This window comes from Typopeltis vanoorti, chromosome 22 (genome assembly GCF_054136105.1).
Source record: "Typopeltis vanoorti isolate ZY-2024b chromosome 22, IOZ_Tvanoo_1.0, whole genome shotgun sequence".
NCBI lineage: Eukaryota > Metazoa > Arthropoda > Arachnida > Uropygi > Thelyphonidae > Typopeltis > Typopeltis vanoorti.
The window spans coordinates 23,243,827-23,268,132 of record NC_143570.1 but is presented as its reverse complement, the minus strand read 5'-3'; the positions used below and the strand labels follow the sequence as shown (position 1 = coordinate 23,268,132).

The window sequence follows — 24,306 nt, the reverse complement described above, 5'->3', positions numbered from 1 at the left end:
ATCTGTCCTCATAATCTAAATCTCATAATCCAGATATAATCTTTGTAACTCTTCCTTGCACCCTTGAAATCTGGAAGACCAAATCTGCACACAATAATCCAGGTGGGTGGGTCTTATCAAATCCTTATAAAGAGGCAAAATGACTTTCTTATCCTCAGATGTCAATAAATGATAAGAAATATGATAATCAAAAAAATGATAATAATGATAATCAAATAATAATAATAATAATTATTATTATTATTTAAATTACAACCATCTAATGTCCTTATGTGGCACTTTCTATGGGTCAGATAACTACAAAGTGAAACTGAGCTTAGGGACCTTTGCCACAGGTTTTTAGCCAATGACTACAGCTTACATAAAATAGATAAAATATTACGTGAACCTTCCCATTCCTCCTACACCCAACGTAGAATCACAGCAAAACCATTCCATATGCAAATATAGCATAGGAATGCTGTATAATATATGGTAAGCTGTTATAATACAACTGTCTTTTCAGTCTAACTGCTCCTTTCCCCGATCCTGGCTACGCTATCCATTCATATCCCTTCACATTCATATTGCTTCAGAATCTTACTCTGATTCTCAGTTACACTAATTTCATGATACTGTGCTCTCTCAGCAAACAATATTCTCTCTAAATGTCTAATACCAAACCCATTCAAATACATTCATCACCCATAAACCATTCCAACTTCCCTTCAAATTCTCTCCATAAATTCACAAACTGAACATCCTCTGACTCAGATGCCTCAGCTATCTTATTATTATTATTATTATTATTATTACGGGTATCTCCATGGAGTCAGTAGACTCATCGCGGGAGACCCAAACTAGCAAAACAATATCTGTCATATCTCTTCTTGAATTCATTTACAGACGAAGAGCTCACAACTAAGTCAGGCAATGAATTCCACTCATTCACCACCCTCCAGGCAAAAAACCTTGTTCTGACACCTTTGTTAACCACACTCTTCTTTAATTTCCAGAGATGACCTCTTGTTCTTCCATCACTATCACACAGCTGAAACATTTCCCCTGCATCAATCCTATAAAAACCTTTTAGTAATTTGAATGTTTCTATCATATCCCCTCTTCTTCGCCTATCAACCAATCTCTGCAATCCACAAGCTCTCAATCTATCAATGTAGGGAGCATTTTTTATATCACTCACCAACTTGGTCACTCTTCTCTGAACCCTCTCCACAGCCTCCTCATCTCCAAGGAATCCAGGTGACCAGACCTGAGCACAGTAATCCAAATGTGGAAGTATCAATGCTTTATAAAGGGGAATAATAACCTCTTTATCTCTGGATGTCAGTGTGTTCCTCAACAACCAAGTAATCCTATGTGCAATCTTGCGACACCTTAGCAATGTGTCCTCTGAACTTCATCTCCCTATCTACCAATACCTCTAAGTCCCTAGCCTCATCAATCTCTTGGAGTACCTTTCCATCGATGTAGTACACAGCTGGTAATCTTTTAATCCCAAAATGCATGACTTTACACTTTTCCACATTGAACTGACATCCATTTTCTTTTGCCCATTTTACCAGCTTATTTAAATCCTCCTGCAAACTTTCAACATCAGCTTGATTTTTTATTGCACTACACAACTTTGCATCATCAGCAAACAACTGAATATCTCCCTTTAAGCCGTTTCCTATATCATTTATATACAAATTAAACAACATTGGCCCAAGCACAGAGCCCTGAGGCACACCACTGGTCACCTGCCTCATTCTGGACTCGGCTCCTCCATACACCACCTTATGGTATCTCTCCCTGAGCCATTCTCCTATCCATATCACCAATTTAATATCCATTCCCATCTGCTCCAATTTGCGTAACAGTGTTCTATGGGGTATCCTGTCAAAAGCCTTAGCAAAATCCAGAAGTACCACTGTGTAGCCAGTTCCTTTGTCCAACTCAGATGTTATTCTATTATGAATAGTTAATAGATTGCTAAGGCAGGATCTACCTTTAACAAAACCATGTTGGCCTCTATAGAGTATCATATCCTGATCCACCCATTCTTGAATTTTGTCTTTAACCAACTTTTCCAATACTTTTACCACTACTCCTGAGATGGTGATTGGTCTGTAATTCAATACCGCTGTTTTAGAGCCACCTTTATGCAAAGGAACCACTTTGCCTAACTTCCACTCCCTAGGGACCATACCAGAGTTCAAACTTAAATTAAATATCCAGGTAAGAGGGGTTGACAATTTATTTGTACATTCACGCAACACCCGAGCTGATATTCCATCTAAGCCTACCGCAGTGTTTGCATTTAAGTTTTGCAATATATTTAATACCTCTGATTCTTTAGCTTCAATTCTCACATTAGGTATTGCTATAGGTATAGAGATATCCTCACTTGGGTGATAGACTTTTGAAAAGTGATCACTCAGTAACTCGACTATTACCTCTGATTTTGTCACCTCAATACCATCAGCACCCACTAAGGTTATCCTTCCGAAGTCATTCTTCCTCTTACTTGCCACATAGCGGAAGAACTCTTTGGGATTACCCTTGATCTCTTTGGCTAAGGTCTTCTCATAATCTGATTTAGCTTTTCTTACTATGCTGGTAACCTTCCTAGCTTGAGCCTTGTACTGCTCATGGTTGTCCTGATCGCCTTAACATTGACATTGATTACCTCTGCTCTCCTTCTCCACTCACTATTATCATATCTGGCAAACACAATAACCTGTTTTCCAACATGCCACAATAATTGTCTCAAATCCTTACCCACATTTCTTTTTTTCACCATCATTGTACCCACAACAACCACCAATTCTGATAACTTACTTTCACGCAAGGCATCAGTTATTTCTTTCACTTCCACCTGGAAAACAAGTTTTATGCACCTTGTTATTTGTATCTCTAATGATGAAATTCCCATATAATGTTATATGATTATCTTTTGATACCTGCTCCATATCTGGCTTCATACCTTCCTGCTTCTCATGCACATCAGCTAATCTCTTCTTTAGAAGTTTAATCTCATCCTTCATATGTTTCATTTAACACTTCACTCTCATCAACTTTTGCTTAAGTTCTCCTATTCCATTATTAGTACTTTCATCCATTTTTCGACTACTCTTCTGATGATAATAGTCCCCTTTTTGAAACACTTTAGCCTATTATCACACTTCTCACACACTTTCCTTCTTTTCATTCGCCCAAACAGTCAACAAATCTTTTACATCTTTTGAAGCATACACAAAACAATTTTCACAGCACATCCAGTGACAAAAAAAATCCATGGCAAAAATCGATCATTGGGCTGAAGCTTTCTGTGCCACTGGTGTGGCTGTCCTTATAGACACCATTTTCAGAATATAGTTTTCTTGTTGTGTTATTGTGAAAAATTAAAATTTCCTGACAGCAGGTATTCAAATGCCGATTTCCTCTTATCAATGGATTTACTATACTAATAAGATTCCAATCATTATATCAACTTATTATTATATTAGGTCATTATAGCAGATCAAAACTCTAAGATTTCAACAAATAAAAGGTTTGTATTACTGTATTGGGATTAAAATCATTTGACTTTTCAATTATATGAACCGATTTCATGTTTCATGTGTTCTTCACATTTGTATATAAAAAAAAAAATTAAGAACACATGAAACACAAAATAGGTTCATACAAAACAAGATTCCCCCCCCCCCCATCCAAAAAAGTATCATAGTGGTTTGTTAAATTATAAAATTTTTTCACAAATATTTCTTCCAAATATTAAACAAATATTTTTTCCAAAGCCTTCAGTTAATAGCAATAATGATACCTAGGTTCACATCCCACTCAAAATGCAAGTGACATTTAGAACCACTTTTCAAATGAAGGTGTTAGCTAATCTCAAACACGGGTGGTATGGCTTGTTGTTGGAGATTTGGTTTTTAACTTCTCAAAAACACAAGCTGAGTAGAGAATAAGCATTTGTTCTGGCTACCTTAAATGTTTAGGTTTAAGTGCTAGATGAAACACAACAGGAAATGGAATGAAGATAGCAAACAGGAATGAATTAAACAGCAGCAGTGCATGTGCAACAGAGAATGCATGCACTGATTATGGAGATTGGATTAACTGCCCTATCATCACTAAAATTAAATTTCTCAAAAGACAACAGGCCATCAGACAATATGTAATAGAAGATGGAAACAGAAGGATTTATTTTTCTCTCTTTTAATGTGAATTTTGCCCATGAAAGGCTGTTAGCCCATCAAACATTAGTACCAGTGCTAATGCACTAGTACAAGGTATCATGGGTTATTCAATGGTCAGTTAATCTGGAAATAATTCTCTAGAAACCATACATGGAACTCTTTCAAGCCACTTCCAGCAATCCAATAAGTACAGTGAAGGTCTCAGACCAGGTGATAAAATTCTTCTCCCCACTCAAGACATTCACAAAATATTCATGTCGAAAGTCTGATCTGAACCACAGCTTACTGACTGGAGGGCAGTTATGCTAACTACTCACTTGACTATAACTTCACAGTTACTGATTAAGTTGCAAAAATCTTATAAACCATTTGGAAAAATATTTTTATAAATTTCATTCCTTACCATCAGGAGGTCTATTTGAAGTGGATATAACTACAATTCCTTTTAAAAATAGTTCTTCAAACAACCTCCTCAAAATCATGGCATCACCTATATCTGTTACCTATGAATAAAATATGTAAATTATAATTCAGCCAAAAAAAAAATACAGCTCTGTTTATTTAAATTTATTTATTTATTTATAAAGTTTACTTAAATACAGGCAGAACAAAACAAACAACATATATGAAAAATATTATAAGTTCATTATGATGCTATTCACAGTATTTGAAAATAATCCTGTTGAGTTATAAGTCGGTTAAAAGAAATAATCTGAGAATCTGTAACCTAATTAACTGCATAAGCACTACTAAATGTACTACATTTTGCGGGAGAAAATATAAGTTTATTTTATTTTTTCACAATACTCTTGTGTTGTACTGTCTGGAAAGTTGCATGAAGAAGAAAAAAATACATCTGAGATATCAATTTAAATATCTCTAATACACTTATGTTTGCATTAATTATTATTATTTCAATATTCCATGAAGCATAAGTCTAAGTAGGCTGGCATGAGCTTCATGAATTACTCTTATCCTACTTTACACTAATAAATGTAATCCTATTGAAGAGTTCTAAGGTTTTTAAAGGGAAATCAGGGCACTCAGAAGTTCGTCAGCGTATTGCTGATTGAAATCACTCAGAATGAAAAGAAAACTAAAGAGGAAAGAAGAAGTAATGAAATAGTTGCAGATAATCATTAACAAAAAAATTTTTTCCCAACATATCTGTATAGCAACACTATAAGTTTTATGAGAACTGAACCTAGAAAGTTTTTTCACTTATTAGTTATATTTTAAATTAAACTTGCCAGGAAATTATATTCTTGTTTAATCCTTTATCCAAGTGTTCTATAAAAAGAATCATTTACTGACTTCAAATGACTGTTTGATTTGTGAACCTTTGGTAGAATCACAGATCAGAATGTTTAACAATAATATGTCCTGAGCTTTTTAGCTGCAGTTAGTTCTAATGAAGTCATGCTGTCTATGAGTTATAACAAATTAATATGATAGCGAAAGGAAAAGTGAATAATAAATTTCAAAGCCAAATATCAGTGGCATTAGGCAGTTTGAATACAAAGTAGAATACAAGCAATAGATTATTTAAAATAGTATGAGCTATATGATGCTATACATAGAACAATGCAAAGGGGAAAACAGAGAAAACATATTATTTAAAAAATAAAAATTGTAGATGCTTGATTAGAATAAGCTTCTCCCATATCTTCGATAGGGAGTGACGGTCATTCTGATGCAGTTCGGTTGGTGGAGCAAACCTTTGCCATACTCTTTAAACAAACGTTTTAACTTATGTTGGCAATGATGAAGGAAGCGTGTTTCAGACCATAGGATATTCTGGTCAATATCAATTCCATGTTGTGCTAAGACAGATTTCTCAGATTTTTTTTTTCTGGCAATGTAGGATAGGTACAGAATAAATGACCCCCCCCCTCAATGTTTCTTCCTTTCTTACTTTGGAAAGTGAGAAAAGATTGTAAGAACACTTATCCAACATCGCCAATAAAAAATCTGAGAAATCTGGTCTAGCACAATATGAAATTGATACCGACCACAATATCCTATAGACTGAAACATGCTTACTTCGTTGTTGCTGCCATGAGTTTTAGATGTTCAAAACTCATGGCAGCAACAACGAAGTAAGCATGTTTCAGTCTATAGGATATTGTGGTCGGTATCAATTTCATATTGTGCTAGACCAGATTTCTCAGATTTTTTATTGGAGATGTTGAATAAGTGTTCTTGTAGCGGCTTGTACATAAGCACTGTGACACTGTAGCATCCCCAAGGAAAACACGAAAATATTAAATTTTGTTTCTGTTTATAAATAATAACAATGCTTACATTATATAAATGCAATACAACATGTTAAAGGTTACTGCTTATGTTTCGACATTGATTGAATAGTTAATAATTGGAATTGTTCGATTAACACTTTAGATTACAAAACAAATGCGCTGCAATCTAACACAGTGTCGGAATTATCACGTTTGGTTTGCGTCTAGACCCACTGATATTCGTTTGCACTTAACACTGCATGTAACAAGTGAATCCGACACTGCTCAACAAGCAGCGTCGCTACAGATAAATTGTATGCTTGTGTGCATTATTTCTGTGAGATACAAAACTTTTATTATTGGTGTGTGTGTTCATATTGAGGGTGAAATATTTTTGGCAAAAATATTTCATCCTCACCGTGAATGAATATATTTCACAATTTATCTGTAGTGATACTGATCATTAAGCAGCGTCGGATTCGCTTGTTACGTGCAGTGACAAAATTCTCAAAGTATGTAAATTTACTTATTAGGAAAAAAATGAATTATTTTCTTATTTTGTATCCTACTTAAAATTTTCACCAATCTTTCTTTTCCTTGTGTTACTGTGTTAATCTGTTAAACCTTGTAATGCCTACCATCCATGAGCTTACTGAGTTTATTAAGCTCACTTTTTATGGGACCCCTACTGTCAACTGTGATGTTATAGGGGAAGATTTATTTTTCAAATGTAAGCATTGGAATTCATGACAACAGTAATTTGGTCTTTGCCTAGTCTGGGAGTTAAACGATTTTTATAGTTTTAAGGAATGAAGAACTTCAATTTAAGAAACAGGAATGTTAAGAACTAAAAATGATTGATGATTTAAAATCATAACTAATTAGCTTCACTAGAGAAAGAGAGATGATTAATGTTATTGTTTATTATTATTCATTATGGAGTTTAATGGAATATATACAGCAGACATAAATAATTAAACGTTTTATCACTCCTATATTTCTTTTTAGTTACTGAGACATCATCAGGGAACAATATTAAAATTGCGAAAACACACATGAATTTGCACAGACACTAAGTGGAAAAGATTAGATTGCAAGCCTAAAGTCCTATGAGGGGGGTACCATTTGTGGACACCCCCCCCCTCATAGGACTTAATCATAATTCCAACCAACAAAATATGACATTGGATATGACATCTCATCACACCAATGCACATAAATTTACATTTAGTAACACTGAACTGTTAACATTTTCACATGCCCACATTACCAGTTTATTCAAATCATTCTATAAGTACTACATGTCTGTTCCATTCCTGATTAACCTGCCTAACTTTGCATCATTAGCAAATACTTGAATGTTGTCAAATACTTCCTAATATCATTAAATTAAAGAATGAATAACAATGGACCAAGGTTTGACACCTAGGTTTACACCATCACATTAAATCTGATAGAATCACTCCTGTCCCATTCATAGACCACTTTTTGATATCTTTCAGTAAGTCATCCGTCATCCTCTTATCCACACTAATACTTCTAATAAAATCCCATACTATCCAATTTACACAACAGCTTTCCATGCTGTAGCCTCTCAAAACACCTAGCAAAGTCCAAAAGTATCAGGGTGCACACATTCCCCTTAATTAACTAAATGGTATCATCATCATCATCATCATAAATTTTCTGATATGTATCCTGAAGGGATGTTCAGGCTACTATGACAACACAACATGATTAAGTTTACATTATTATTAATCATTATTATTATTATTGACAGATTAATTATTATTAATCTGTCAATAATTTTCCTCCAAATTAATCTATTACTTGTGAGCACTCCAATATTGTCATATCTAACAATTAGTACTTCAAAGGCAAGCTTCTTACCAAATCAATCCACCTAGACCTTGGTCTTCCTCTGAGTCTCCTGCCATCATGGCATCAAATACCTGTTTTGCTAACCTTTGTTCATCCATTCTATTTAAATGGCTATACCACCATAGATTAGCTATGATAACACATTCTTGAATGCTAATAATGTCAAATTCTTTCATTTTTAATGATTCTGCCAATGATGCCACTGGTTCATTCTCCTAATTTTTCTTAGACCCCTCATATCTGTGGTCTCTAGTCTTTGATGAAGTGCTTTATTTCTAACTCAACTCTCAAGACTTGTATACAGCTAGTTTGGTGTTTGGGCTAATTTCTCTCTTATTTGATATAAATTTATTCAGCTAGCTACCCACCATACTAGCTTTGCTTATTCTGTTGTCTATTTCCAGATTTAACCTGCCATCTTCAGTAAAAACTGTGCCTAAATAGTTGAAATATTTTACTTGTTCTATAGGACCTCAATTCAGAATGCAGCTGAAGTTTTCTATGCTTCTGCCTAATTTCATAATTTTGATATTTTTTTTTATTGCTGATTTTCATGCCAAATTTGTTACAGCTTTTATTCAATGTAGTAAGTGAATCCTGGAGACTTGCATTAGATGATTTTTGGGAGTACAACATCATCTGCATAATGCAAAGAGCTAAGTTTGACATTTCCAATTCTAATATCAAACTCAACGTCACTTCCTTTCATAAGATGATCCATATAGATGATGAATAAGAGTGGAGATAATGTGCATCCTTGTCTTACCCCTGATTTTGCATCAAACCATCTTCCTGTATTCTCTTCAATTCTAACTGCTGACTGACAGCTTAAATATAGACTATGCATTGCTCTGTATAATGTTCTATTCACTCCATATAATGTAGTGTTTTGAAAAGCTATTCTCTGTGCACCTTGTTGTATGCACTTCCAGACCTACAAAACTTAAGTACAGATCCTTGTCATATTCCCACGATTTCTTAAGTACTTGTCATAAAGTGAAAATCTGATCTTGACAACCTCTATTCGGCCAGAACCCATCTTGTTCTTTTCCCCGTTTCTCTTCAATAATTTTTCTTGGCCTCTTTTCAAATATGCTTGTATAAATCTTATCTAGAACAATTAGTAAAGAATTCCTCTGTAATTTTCACATTCAGCTTTATTCCTTCTTTTTTAAATTTTTTTTTTTATAGATAGGAACTACAAGAGCTCTGCTCTAATCATCTAGCATTTGGCCTTCTTACCAGGACTTCTGAATTATGCAGTGTAGCTACTGCAAAACTTTTATATCTCCATATTTATGCATTTCTGGTCGAATATCATCTGCTACAGCTGCCTTTCTGCATTTCAAGTTTTTGACAACATTTTCTACCTCAAGTATTGATAGTACTCCTGTTTGCATTTTGAAAATTTTTTACTATAATTTTGTCACTGCTTGATTCATTTAACAGTCTTTCAAAGTAATTATTCCAGACATCTAGGATATCCTTATCTTCAGTTTTTATGTCACCTTTATCATCTTTGATTCCTTTTACAGTACTCTATCCTCCATTTCTAAACTTTTTCAATAGCCTCCAGAACATTCCTGATATTTATTTTCTATGTTCTTACCAAAGTAGCCTCCAGAACATTTTGCCAGATTCCTGATATTTATTTTCTATATTCTTACTAGTCTTCCCATGACTTTTGTTTAGCTACTTTTACATATGGATTAGCTCTCTTACATTTTTAACTATATTCTTTTAGGGCATATGTTGACTTATTTGCTAGGAACGTTTGTTATGCTTTCTTCTTTTCCAGGACCGCTTCTTTGACTTCTTGTGTCCACCATGGTGTTCTTATTATTCTATCCTTGCAGACAACACATACTAGCTGAATTTTTCTTCAGAGTTTGCCTAAGACTCCAAGGTTTAGTTCTTGTTTCAATTTGTTTAATTTTTTCTTTAATAATATTTGTATAGTCAAATCTACAATTTGCTTGTAAAAGCTGTTCAACTTTAATTCTTTTTAAAACTATTTTCATACTGTTCTTTTTAATGTGATAAAACACTTTGGTACTAAGCAGGATAAACTTGGTAAAGCATGATAAAACATCTTTATTCTGCTTAGTACAAAGTAATGGTCACTTCCAATTTCAAATCCTCTGTACACTCTTGTATCCAATGAGCATAAAAATATTGCTATTAACAATGACGGAGTCAATGAGACTTTTCTTATTTCTTGTGTCTTCTATCCGTGTGAACTTGTGCACATCTTTATGTTGAAATATGGTTTGGTAATGACTAGTCCATGACCTGAGCAGAAGTCCAGTAAATACTTACCATTATTAATAGCTATGCCCTTTTTTCCAAATTTTCCCCAAATGTTTCTATATACCTGGTGGGATTCATTTCCTACTCTGCTGTTTAGATCTCCAACAAGGACCACTTTTTCAATTTACTTTATGTCAGCCAACTTTTCTAATGACTCAAAGCATTCCTCTACGTCTTCCTTGGAAGAACCTTCTGTGGGACCATAGGCACAAATAAGTTTCATTGTTCATGTCCCCGAAGTTTGCCCTCATGATTCTACTTAAAACCGCCTTCCAATCAAGAAGTTTATTTTCATATTTGGTGTTGAATGCAATTGTTTTTTTCTTCCTTTCCTTGATTGTTATTGCCTGAAAATAACACCCTACACTTATTATTTAGTAAGCTCTCACCTGTTTTTGTCTTCTTTGTCTCAGTAATGCAAATTATCTCCAAGTGATACTTTAGTTGATAGGCAGAAAAGGGGAAATATGATTGAGACATTCAAATTGCTAAAAGGATTCTATAGGATTAATTCAGAGGATATTTTTGAGATCAGGACAGGTGGTGGGAGAACTAGGGGACACCTATGGAAGCTGGGCAAGAGTGTGGTTAGCAGGGGTGTTAGAGCTGGGTTCTTTACTTTTAGAGTGGTAAATGAGTGGAATAAGCTGCCAGACTCTGTTGTGGGTGCTATGACAGTGAGCGAGTTCAAGACAAGGTATGATAGATACTGTGAGAATGTCGAATAGTTGTGTGGACATGATGTTTAAGGCCTCCCTCGATGAGTCTAAGGACTCCTTGGAGTAGCCCGAAATAATAATAATAATAATTTTGGAATTCTTCTGCAAGTTCGATTTCCTTCAATTAATATTCTTTATATTGATGGTTCCTTTATATTGATGGTTCTGATGTGTTTATTCTACTTCTTCTAGATGTTGAGTTGGAGCGTGTTCCAACAGCTGACTTTTCACTGTTAACCCTAGTTTCCTGATGAAAACAGTGGGAGCCTTATACAATATATACACGAAAACACAAGGTAAAAGTGTTATTTATTAAATCATCATCATTATCGGCCATTGTCAGTCCACTGCTGGATGAAGGCCTTTCCAAGATTACTCCAAAACTGTCTGTCAATGGCTCTCCTTTCCCATGTCACTCCCAAATCTGATAATATCATCAACCCACTGCGATTTCGGTACATCGTGGTCATTTTTCCTCTTGTAGAATCCAATCCACTACTTCTTTTGTCCATCACTGATCTTGTTTTCAAGCAAAATACCCACTTCAGATGTTTCATTCTTCCCACGATATCAGAGACTTTGGTTTGATTTCTTATCAAAGTATTCTTTTTGTCTCTTTCTTTTAAGGTTACATGGTGATCAGCATTCATATTTACAAATTTAGGGACACAAAATACATGTGCTTAAACGATTATTTTACTAATTATTAATAAAATAACGCTTGACGTTTCGACCCCTGTATTGAGGTCATCATCAGAAGGATACATGTGTATAGGGAACTAAGCTACATGCTCTTGCACTCTATACTGGTAAATTAAATCTACTTTAATTAATCTTTTTCTTAGCCTGACCTCTAGCGATAATAAAATAAAATAAAATAAAAATTGAAAAAATAAATAGATAAATAAATAATAAAAAAAATTATATATATAAAAAAATTTATAATTAATAAATAAAATAAATAAAAAACTACAATAAACTCTGCTAAAGTCCTCATGTACTAAGATTCTTCTGGATTTGTACAGTTCAGATTGATATACTATGATTTTCTTAAGGACTCGTACAGTTCAAGTTGCTATGGAATATTAAGGGAAGAAAAAAAAAAAAAAAGCACTTCACCAACTCTTCTTGTAGTGGGATTTTTCTTTGGCTTGTTCTGATTGCTATAAAGATTGCAGATCGGTCCCCCACATTCTTGGAATGGTTAGGCCATCATTTTTGTTCAGATTTGGGTTATGTTTGAGCATTTCACATGCTTCTTGGAATTTCCTCTCGAACCAGGTTTTGGTGCGGTGTAGGTATTTTTTTAAATCAATTCTGTGGTATGTTTGGAATGTGTGGTCAGAAAGGCCGGTTTTTCCAAAATGGAGGTATTTAATGTGTCGTTTGTGTTTGTCCTCCCTAACTGGGATGGTTTGCCCTGTTTCCCCTATGTATGGTAGGTTACATGTGCATCGTATTTTGTATACTCCTGGGTGGGCTAGGTGTGGAAGAGGATCTTTGGAAGAACTGAGTAGGTGTCTTAATTTTGTCGGGGGTTTAAAGGTGGTTTTGAGATTGTATTTCTGTAGTTTCTGTCTATTTTTTCAGAAATGCCTCTAACATAAGGTATGGCAATAGCATTCTTGAAATCTTTTTTGTTTTTACTAATATCTCTGTGGAGGATCTTGTGAACAGTTTTACCGTATCCATTTTTTATAAATGTATGGTTGATGATCTTGTATTCCTGGTTTAGAGCTTGTTCATTACAACAAATAGTTTGAGCTCTGTGTTTAAGGGTGCTTATGACACCTGTTTTTGTGTTGGGTGGTCATAACAATTTTTGGGTATGTACTGGGCTGTGTGTGTGTGTAGGTTTGTGGTAGACTGAGAAGGAGAGACAGCCTGAGGGAAGACATGTGACGAGTGTATCTAGGAACAGAAGAGAGTTGTTTTTTTCTATTTCAATGGTGAATTGGATACGTTTGTGTTGTTTGTTCAGGTGGCTAAGGAATGTATTTAGTGCTATGCGGCTGTGTGGCCAAATAGTGAAAATATCGTCGACGTATCTGAGCCAAATTTTGTGCTTTAGGCACACTGACTCTAGAGCTTGTTGCTCAAAGTCTTCCATATAAAAGTTAGCTATTGGGGGAGAAAGTGGTGAGCCCATGGCTGTACCTTCTTTTTAAGGTAAAAATTGTTTTGCCACACGAAATATCCAGAGTGGAGTACGTGGGCAAAGAGGACCATGATGTTGTGTGGAAATATGTTCTAGGAGCAAGATAGTATCATTGATCAGGACATTGGTGAAAAGGGAAGTTATGTCAAAGCTGACTAATAAATCTTGGTTGTTGAGTGTAATGTTTTTAATTTTGTTTATGAAATGTGTATTTTTTATGTAGGAAGGGGACTGACCTACCAATTCCTTGAGTGTGGCCGCTAATTTTTTGGCTAAGTGGTAATTTGGGCTGTCGATTCCTTAAACAATTCGGATGTAGTTATGTCTGTTTTGTGTATTTTTGGCAGGCCATAAATTCTGGGCACACAGGCATAATGAGGTATTACTTTTTTTGTTGTTTCTTTTGGCCATGTGTTAACAGATTTAAGTAATTCAGTTGTTTTCTTTTTGATACGTTTGGTAGGGGTGTAGTTTACCATTTGGTAGGTGTTGTGGTCTGATACCAAATGGTTCATTTTCTCTATGGAAGTTGTCCTAAAACGACGGTGGCATTCCCTTTATTTGCTTTTGTGATTACAATGTCCTGGTTATTTTTTAAGGATTTAAGGACCATGGAAACATACAGGATGTTTCCATGTGTATTTTATCAGCTAGATTGGCCAGGAGGAATCTTAAACCTCTCTCGATATGATAAATGATATCAACTTTGTTCACTGACCTCGGCGCAATGGCATAGTTTAGACCTTTCTCCAGCAGTGAGAGTTCACCTTGGATGAGATTGTAGTTTGACTGGTTGATAATCAAGCCGTGGTCCGATGGTGGTCGGTTGATCCTAGCTTCGTTTGTGGGTGATTGGCTGCTCCTTTCATTATGGCATCCTGATTGTCTTGTGCTTTTATGTTGTTGTAGTGCTTGAAACTTCATTATTAATTTTTCCTTGTTTTTCAGTCATAGATGCTTGGCCGAGTCGTCTGTGATCCTGTCTAAAATATCCCAACTTTCTGGATTAACGTAGTCGGATAGCTCTAATTTAAGCTGCAGAACTTTGGCTTGGGTAGATGCTAGGTTTTTTTCATGCCTCGTGGATCTGTTCTCTTAACAAAGCTTTTTTCAAACCAGGCATAGATTCGGAGCGCTTTAGCTGATTTAAACTTCTTCTTTAGTTTAGTGAACCATTTGGTATTGGACCACAACATCTACCAAATGGTAAACTACAACCCCACGAAACGTATTAAAAAGAAAAAACAACTGAATAACACATGGTGGGAAGAAACAACAAAAAAAAACTAATACCTCGTTATGTCCACGCACCCAGAATTTATGGCCTGTCAAAAATACACAAAACAGACACACCACTACATCCGATTGGTGAAAGAATCGACACACCAAATTACCACTTTGCCAAAAAATTAGCAGCCACATGCAAGGAATTGGTACATCAATCCCCTTCCTACATAAAAAATACACAACATTTCATAAACAAAATTAAAAACATTACACTCAACAACCAAGATTTATTAGTCAGCTTTGACATAACTTCCCTTTTCACTAATGTCCTGATCAATGATACTATCTTGCTCCTAGAACATATTTCCACACAACATCACGGCCCTCTTTGCCCACGTACTCCGCTCCGGATATTTCGTGTGGCATAACAATTTTTACCTTCCAAAAGAGAGTACAGCCATGAGCTCACCCCCCCCCCCAATTGCTAGCTTTTATATGGAAGACTTTGAGCAACGAGCTCTAGAGTCAGCGTGCCTAAAGCACAAAATTTGGCTCAGATACGTCGACGATATTTTCACTATTTGGCCACACAGCCGCATAGCACTAAATACATTCCTTAGCCACCTGAACAAACAACACAAACGTATCCAATTCACCATTGAAATAGAAAAAAACAACTCTCTTCCGTTCCTAGATACACTCGTCACACGTCTTCCCTCAGGCTGTCTCTCCTTCTCAGTCTACCACAAACCTACACACACACAGCCCAGTACATACCCAAAAATTGTTATGACCACCCAACACAAAAACAGGTGTCATAAGCACCCTTAAACACAGAGCTCAAACTATTTGTTGTAATGAACAAGCTCTAAACCAGGAATACAAGATCATCAACCATACATTTATAAAAAATGGATACGGTAAAACTATTCACAAGATCCTCCACAGAGATATTAGTAAAAACAAAAAAGATTTCAAGAATGCTATTGCCATACCATATGTTAGAGGCATTTCCGAAAAAATAGACAGAACACTACAGAAATACAATCTCAAAACCACCTTTAAACCCCCGACAAAATTAAGACACCTACTCAGTTCTTCCAAAGATCCTCTTCCACACCTAGCTCACCCAGGGGTATACAAAATACAATGCACATGTAACCTACCATACATAGGGGAAACAGGGCAAACCATCCCAGTTAGGAAGGACGAACACAAACGACACATTAAATACCTCCATTTTGGAAAAACCAGCCTTTCTGACCACACATTTCAAACATACCACAGAATTGATTGAAAAAATATCTACACCGCACCAAAACCTGGTTCGAGAGGAAATTCCAAGAAGCATGTGAAATGCTCAAACATAACCCAAATCTGAACAAAAATGATGGCCTAACCATTCCAAGAATGTGGGGGACCGATCTGCAATCTTTATAGCAATCAGAACAAGCCAAAGAAAAATCCCACTACAAGAAGAGTTGGTGAAGTGCTTTTTTTTTTTTTTTTTCTTCCCTTAATATTCCATAGCAACTTGAACTGTACGAGTCCTTAAGAAAATCATAGTATATCAATCTGAACTGTACAAATCCAGAAGAATCTTAGTACATGAGGACTTTAGCAGGGTTTATTGTAGTTTTTTATTTATTTTATTGATTAATTATAAATTTTTTTATATACAGGGTGTTCGGGATAAATTTGACATATTTATAATTAATTATATTTTTCCGTAAGTTACATGTATTAACACACACTTCTCTTCATTTAAAAGTTTGGACCCTTCTTCATTCATATACAAGATGTCAGAAAGGATGGATAGCTGGAACCCACCTGAATCATGGAAGAGAATAACTTGTATCATGATGATTCGTGCCCGCCATCAAAATAAGGATATTATGACTGCTGCCCAATGCTCCCTGAATACAGTAAAAACAATCAGGCATGAACTAGAGACTTGCAATGGTGACTACGAGGATGTAGCAAGAAGAAAGATCCCTAGCAGACGATCTGATTGCGTTCGTACAGCAGAATTCCTCGCAAATCTGCAGGAACAGGTGTTGAAGAACCCTGGCATTGGAATTCGGGCTTTGTTCGTGGAGTTGCTAACTGTAGTCAAGCCCTGGATAACAAGGGTAGCCAATGGTAGGCCGTATGTATGGCAGCAGGATTCGGCCCCTTGCCACACCTCTGGGAAAAGTCAAAAATGGTTGTCTGAAAATTTCTACGACTTCACCAGTCCAAATGTTTGGCCTCCAAACTCCCCAGACCTTAACCCCATGGATTATTTTGTATGGGGCGCAGTTGAAAAAGACACCAATCGCACTTCCAGTAATACAAAAGCCCAGTTAATGGATAAAATTAAAACAGTTTTTGCGGCCCTTCCCAGGGAGACTGTAGCATCAGCTTGTTCGAGGTTCCGAAGCAGAATTGAAGCTGTGATCGATGCTAATGGTGGTTATTTTGAGTAAATCTTGTTGATAGTATTGTAATTAACTCTGCCTGTAATGTTTTTTTGTCAATTCATTAAATTTAATACATACAAAGAAGATTTTCTTTTTCCTTACGAAACTGTCAAATTTATCCCGAACACCCTGTATATATATTTTTTTATTATTTTTTTATTTATTTATATTTTCAATTTTTATTTTATTTTATCTTAGCCTGACCTCTAGCTAGGGAACCAAACTAGAGGTCAGGCTAAGAAAAAGATTAATTAAAGTAGATTTAATTTACCAGTATAGAGTGCAAGAGCATATAGCTTGGTTCCCTATATACATGTATCCTTCTGATGATGACCTCAATACGGGGGGGGGGGGGGGTCAAAACATCAAGTGTTATTTTATTAATAATTAGTAAAATAATCATTTCAACATGTGTATTTTGTGTCCTTAAATTCGTAAATATGAATGTATTCCTTGTTATCCAGTCTTTGATACCAAGCATACTTCTTTCCATACTAAATTGTGCTGTTCTTAATTTTTGAATTTCCTTTGCATTAAGTGTCCATGTTTCCCAGCCATATGTCAATACAAGAAGAATACATTGGTTAAAAACTTTTCGCTTCAATCATAATGGTAGCTGACTTTTGAATATTGAATGTAATTTTCCAAATGCTTTCTGCCCAAACATCAATCAGCTTTTAATTTCACCATGATATTTTATTACATTGATATCTGTTGTCCTAAGTATATGTAATGATCTACTTGTTTAATTTCCTCATTATTGATTTTTATTATTTCTATTTGGACATAGCTATTGAACACAACTTGGGTCTTCTTTAGGTTTTTTTTAGGCCAACTGTTTTGCTAGCAATTTGGAGTTCATGGATATGAATCTGTAATTCATGCACAGTTGAAGTAAAGATAACTATGTCATCTGCAAAGCGTAAATGGCTTAAATATCTTCTAAATATCTTCTATTTATCTTCAGACCTTTCCCTTCCCAATCAAGAAGTTTGAATATTTCTTCCAGGCATGCTGTGAATAATTTTGGAAATATTGTGTCACCCTGTCTTATATCTCTCTGTATTTCCACAGTAGAGATGTTTCCTTTGAAATGAATTGCTGCTGTGGCACTGGTGTATGCTGATTTGAAAGTCCTCATGTATGGCTCCTCCACTTGTTGGTTTTGTAATGCTTTAAGTATTGCTCAATGTTACTGAATCAAAGGCTTTCTCATAATCAATAAAATTAATTTACAATGGTAACTGATATTCATTTCACTGTTCAATAATCTGCTGTACAATTTGAATATGGTCCGTTGTACTAAAGCCACTTCAAAAGCCTGCCTGTTCTTTTGGTTGTGCTAGGTCTAGAGTCATACAAAACCTATGAGCTAAGACTATTGTAAACACTTTGTAAACCACTGATAGTAGACTGATGGGTAGGTAGTTCGCCAAGTCCTCTATCTTTTTTACGTATCAGAATTAGGGTAGCCTTCTTCAATGTTCTTGGACATCATTTTTCTTTAGGCATAAAGTAAATTGTTTTGTTAAGAGTTTGTAGATCATTTCTCCACCTGCTTTTAGAAGATCAGCTATAACTCCATCCTCACCTGCAGCTTTGGATGCTCCACATAACTTCTTCTGGTAGAATCTGTGGTACTTCAGCTGTTTCATAGTTGTCTTCTTCTTCATTTAATTCATCATCCTGATATAATGAGTAAAATTCTTCAATTCTTTTTGCTATAGCATAAAGAATTGAGTGAGTTTGACTGCAGCCATCTGTTTATTGCTGTTCATCAATTGCAGTTTGGCTTTTTTGAGATGATGGTTTGTTTGTTGAATGCATTTATAATTGAATTTTTTAATTTCTTCTGTGACATGTTTTCTGATCATTTTGCATAATTCAATGTATTCAATTTTAGTCTGTTGGTTATTTGATTATCTCATTTCTCTTCTTTCTTCATAAGTTGTTTTGCTTCTTCAGAAATTTTGTCTTGTTTCTGTTCTGTGGTACCAACTATTTCAAGGGAGCATTGTAAAAGGTTTTGGGTAATAATGTCATTACTTTCTGATGGATTAGCACTGTCATCTATAATAAGATTTTTAAATCTATTGCTTAGTTCACGTTGGAATATATCTTTTTTTAATGTTGAATTTGTGTACATCAATGTTTTACTTTGATCTTCGAGACATTTTTCTTTTTGGCAGTTTATTTGAATCTTACTGTGTGCCATATGATGGCCACTTCTAATGTTGAAGGTGTTTCAATGTCACTAGTTCTTCCATTTGGACTTTTCCATGTCCACTTCTGATTTGTTGTTTTCTTGAAAAAAGAATTTATGATGTACAGGTTTTCTTTTTCTGCAAATTCTATCAGCCTTGCTCCTCTATCATCTGTCATGCTATATCCAAAATTTCCCATTCAGCTTTCATCTGATTCTTGTATAAAAATTCTAGCATTAAAGTCTCCCATTACAATTCTGGAATTATATTTTCCTTTATTTATTAAATGTACTGCCATATATTTCAGTCTGAAATTAACAGACCATCATCAGTGGTTTAAAAAAACAGTTGTTACAAGGTAGAATGCAAACAATTCATTTATTAGAAATAGAATGAGCCATGTGATGTTAAATCACCAATAGCGCTATGCTTTAACTGAAGAAAAGGTTAATCATTACAGCATAAAAATAAATTGCATACATACATACATATATATATATAACATAATTTCATACTCAATAATATTATAAGTATTTACAGTGTATTCAATTTTATTCTGTAGGTTATTTGATTGTTTCATTTCTCTTTGTTTCTTCAGAAATTTTGTCTTGTTTCTGTTCTGTGGTACCAACTATTTCAAGTGAGTAGTGTAAAAGGTTTTGGATAATAATGTCAGTATTTTCTGATGGATCAGCATTGTCATTTATAATAAGATGTTTAAATCAATTGTTTAGTTCATGTTGGAATATATCTTCTTTTAATGTTGAGTTTGTGTACACCTATGTTTTGCTTTGATCTTCAAAACATTTTTCATCTTTCTATTTTGGCACAGGCAAATATCAAGTTTAGGTCAGCCTGTACAATTAATAGCAGTGTTGACATCAACACAAGATTTGATATTTGTATGTAGGAAAGGAAGTAAAGCTCTGACTGAAATATACAAGAATGGTTTAGGAAAATATACCACCTAGAAACTGTGTTTTTCCCCTCTAAGACATATGACTGTCTGCAAAAATTGCAGTGCGCCAGCAAGAACTAAGAGGCCATTTCTGATGTCAGGGTCTAAAAGATGGAATGCAGTGCAAGAATGGATGGTGGGAACTAAAAAAGTTAAACTCTTATGTGGCTAGAGGTTACATGCAGGTGATGAGTTGGTATACTATGAAGTACACACAATAATAAAATAATCTTAGTTTAATCCTTTACCCAAGTGTAGGCAAACAAAGTTTGCGCCTGAAGTAGTTCAGGACTGAGGCAACTCATAGTAAAGGTAGACACCAAGCTCTCATCACTCCTTGTCTCAGTATCTCTCATAATGCAAAGCACATCTCCTTGCAGACATGTATAAAGCTATGCATTAAGGGAAGGGCCACTACCCAGACCGGTTTCGACCTTTATTGAGGTCTCATCAGTGGGAGGCAGACCCAAAATTGGTGATACTAAGGCACAAGCAATGGAGAGGTCATATTTACTTATATGAGTTGCCAAAAGGTGTACCACTTATTATTAATTTACTCTGGATTTAGAGAAAGATGTTGGAAGTTTATTTTCCACTTGGTTAGACTATAATAAATTTAGTTTAATCCTTTACCCAAGTGTAGGTAAACAAAGTTTGCACCTGAAGTAGTTCAGGACTGAGGCAACTCATAGTAAAGGTGGACCAAGCTCTCATCACTCCTTGTCTCAGTATCTCCCATGATGCAAAGCACATCTCCTTGCAGACATGTATAAAGCTATGCATTAAACGAAGGGCCACTACCCAGACCAGTTTCGACCTTTATTGAGGTCTCGTCAGTGAGAGACAGATCCAGAAGTGGTGATACTAAGGCAATGGAGAGGTCATATTTACTTATATGAATTGGCAAAAGGTGTACCACCTTATTATTAATTTGCTCTGGATTTAGAGAATAAATAAATATGACTTCTCTATTGCTTCTGCCTTAGTATTACCACTTCTGGGTCTGCCTCCCACTGACGAGACCTCAATAAAGGTCAAAACCGGCCTGTGTAGTGGCCCTTCCCTTAATGCATAGCTTTATACATGTCTGCAAGGAGATGTGCTTTGCATTATGGGAGATACTGAGACAAGGAGTGATGAGAGCTTGGTCCACCTTTACTATGAGTTACCTCATTCCTGAACTACTTCAGGTGCAAACTTTGTTTGCCTACACTTAGGTAAAGAATTAAACTAAATTTATTATAGTCTAACCAAGTGGAAAATAAACTTCCAACATCTTTCTCTAAATCCAGAGTAAATTAATAATAAGGTGGTACACCTTTTGGCAACTCATATAAGTAAATATGACCTATTCATTGCTTCTGCCTTAGTATCACCACTTTTGGATCTGCCTCCCACTGACGAGACCTCGATAAAGGTCGAAACCGGTCGGTAGTGGCTCTTCCCTTAATGCATAGCTTTATACATGGTCTGGGTAGTGGCTCTTCCCTTAATGCAAAGCACATCTGCAAGGAGATGTGCTTTGCATTATGGGAGATACTGAGAAAAGGAGTGATGAGAGCTTGGTCCACCTTTATTATGAGTTTGTTTGCCTACACTTGGGTAAAGGATTAAACTAAATTTATTATAGTCTAACCAAGTGGAAAATAAACTTCCAATAAAATAATCTTAATGTGACAGATTAATCTTCTATAAAAAAAAGTAACTAAAGCTTTGAATAAAATCCAAATGGATTCAAAAGCATGAGGCATCAACTGAATGATTTATTGATAAGTTAGAGGAATTAAAAAAAAGGAGAGATTGGCCAGATTGTTAAATATATAAAGTTATTCAAACAACCATAATGCATACCTGAAATTCATCTAAACAGAGAAGCCATGCTTCTTTACTTATAGATTCTGCAACAGGAGGAATGGGATCATAATTCAATCGTTTTCTAGTTTCTTTAGTGTGCACTGCTGTTTGTTTCTTATACTCATGAATACCTTAAAAATAATTTGGAAAAAAAAAAAAAAAAAAAGGAGTGCATTACAAAAAAAAAAAGAGATAATTTTGCATTTAAATTAAAATATGAAATTAAAACAAAACATTAACAGTCACTAGCTTACCTTAGGAACTTAAATGGTTTCACTGTTTTCTGTCATTTTTTTAATACTACTGGCAAGGCTCGATAAATTATGCAAATTCCTAATTGCTATGAAAAAAATGTACTTTCCAAAGACTTTCTCACTTCTTTTTAATGATATGTCTCAATAAGCCAACAGATGTTTCATAAAGTGATTGGTGGTGCTGTACTGTACCATGGTTGGAAAAGATTTCCCATTCAAAGAAGGTTCATAATAGTGCTAAAATGCTATTATGAAACTTACTAATATTTCACTGGTTTTCTACCCAGCATTTTCAGAATGCAATTATAACTGTGACAATCACATAGAACTGAATTAAATAATTGTGGGATACAATTCAGATTGTAACTGAAACAGAACTAATGTTTTTACATGGAACCCTTTATGGGTTCCATGTAAAAACATTCTGAAGTGAAAGAAGTGAAAAGAAGTGAAAACTTCTCCAAATTGACTTGATAACCATCAAGTCAATTTGGAGAAGTCTGGCTGTCAGGTCTCAAAATAATCTCCCAGATCTTTGACAATTAATGTAATCATACTTGTTGAGGCTGGGAGAGTGCACCATAGCTGACACTCATTCTAAAAATAGTCCCTCAGACCTATAACAACTTTTATGTAGTATTGAAGTTTTCCTCCATGTAATCTTATGTGATTATCCAGAGCATGGTCTGCCAATCCTGACTTGTCATACAGATGATTGCAAATGTAATTTTTGTATTCTTCAAAGCAGATGTTAACTGATCCATCTGTCTGTCCAAAGTAGACTAAATTGCAGGCACAAGGAACTTCATACACTCCAGGATGTGCAAGAGGATAGAGTTGATTTTTAGAATGGCAGAAGGTAGCCCGCTAAATGAAAGGTTTGAAAGTAGCATGGAGATAATACTTGCAGAGAATTTTGGCTATTTTTTCCCAACCTGTCCAACAATATTATGGAATCCAGAATTCTTTCAAATGTTCAGCAATACATTTGCAACTTAAATTATAGCTGTTGTTCTGTAATGTATGTATGTATGTATGTGTGTGTGTATATATATATATATATATATTTATTTATTTATTTATTTATTTATTTCTGTTTTCATATTGTGCACCTGATGAAGTCTTCTAAGAAGACAAAACTAGTTATGCATTCAAATAATAAATAGTTTATTCTATGTCATTAAATTCCAGTTTATTCAGTTTATTCTTTCATTAAATTCCTTCAATTATGTCATAGAGACGAGTAAATCCATTGCATCAAATTTCTGGCCTTTATGACAAGGCAACCTACAAAAGTATCAGAGATTTATGGAAGATGTTATTAGAGAATTGGACTAAACATGAATAGGTTAGTGTTCCTCGGGCATTATAAATTCTTGTTCCAAAATTCATTTCCTTAAATGAAACCATCAAAACAAAAAGGGCTAAAAGAATATATCATAGAGTAAAAAAAGCTTCTAAAGGAAAGAATTTTTGATACTAAACATACTTTAGCATGTTTGTACTCCCTTAAAGCTTCTTCATCTTTTTGTAATTGAATAAATTCAGATACCAATACTTGGCAACATATTAAAGATATGATCAACTCACAAGCAAATACATATATATATATATATATATATATATATATATATATCCTTTTTTTTTATTTGGCAAATTCACAGAATGTTTGCAATTTCAAAGATTATAAATTTAATCACTGCAGGTGCAAACTTGACTTGTTTGTCTGTTTGCTTACTTGGGAAATGGAGTAAAACCAGGTTTAAAATAGCTTGGTATTTTTAATATTTATTATACCCAAGGTAATATACTTTCTACATTTATATCTCCTCCTGAGATTTTTATTTAATAAGGTTAA

General features: G+C 34.8%; 1 protein-coding gene across 1 annotated transcript in view; it reads right to left on the bottom strand.

The window, feature by feature from the left end:
- LOC150094212 (AFG1-like ATPase) overlaps window positions 1–24,306 on the bottom strand; it is a 299,001-nt gene that overhangs the window by 144,517 nt on the left and 130,178 nt on the right. Inside the window, exons 5-6 of the mRNA XM_090411886.1 lie at window positions 22,192–22,325; window positions 4,588–4,687 (exon numbers count right to left, since the gene is read on the bottom strand). Of these exons, the coding sequence (XP_090268012.1) occupies window positions 4,588–4,687; window positions 22,192–22,325 (234 nt within the window). The remainder of the gene's footprint in view (window positions 1–4,587; window positions 4,688–22,191; window positions 22,326–24,306) is intronic.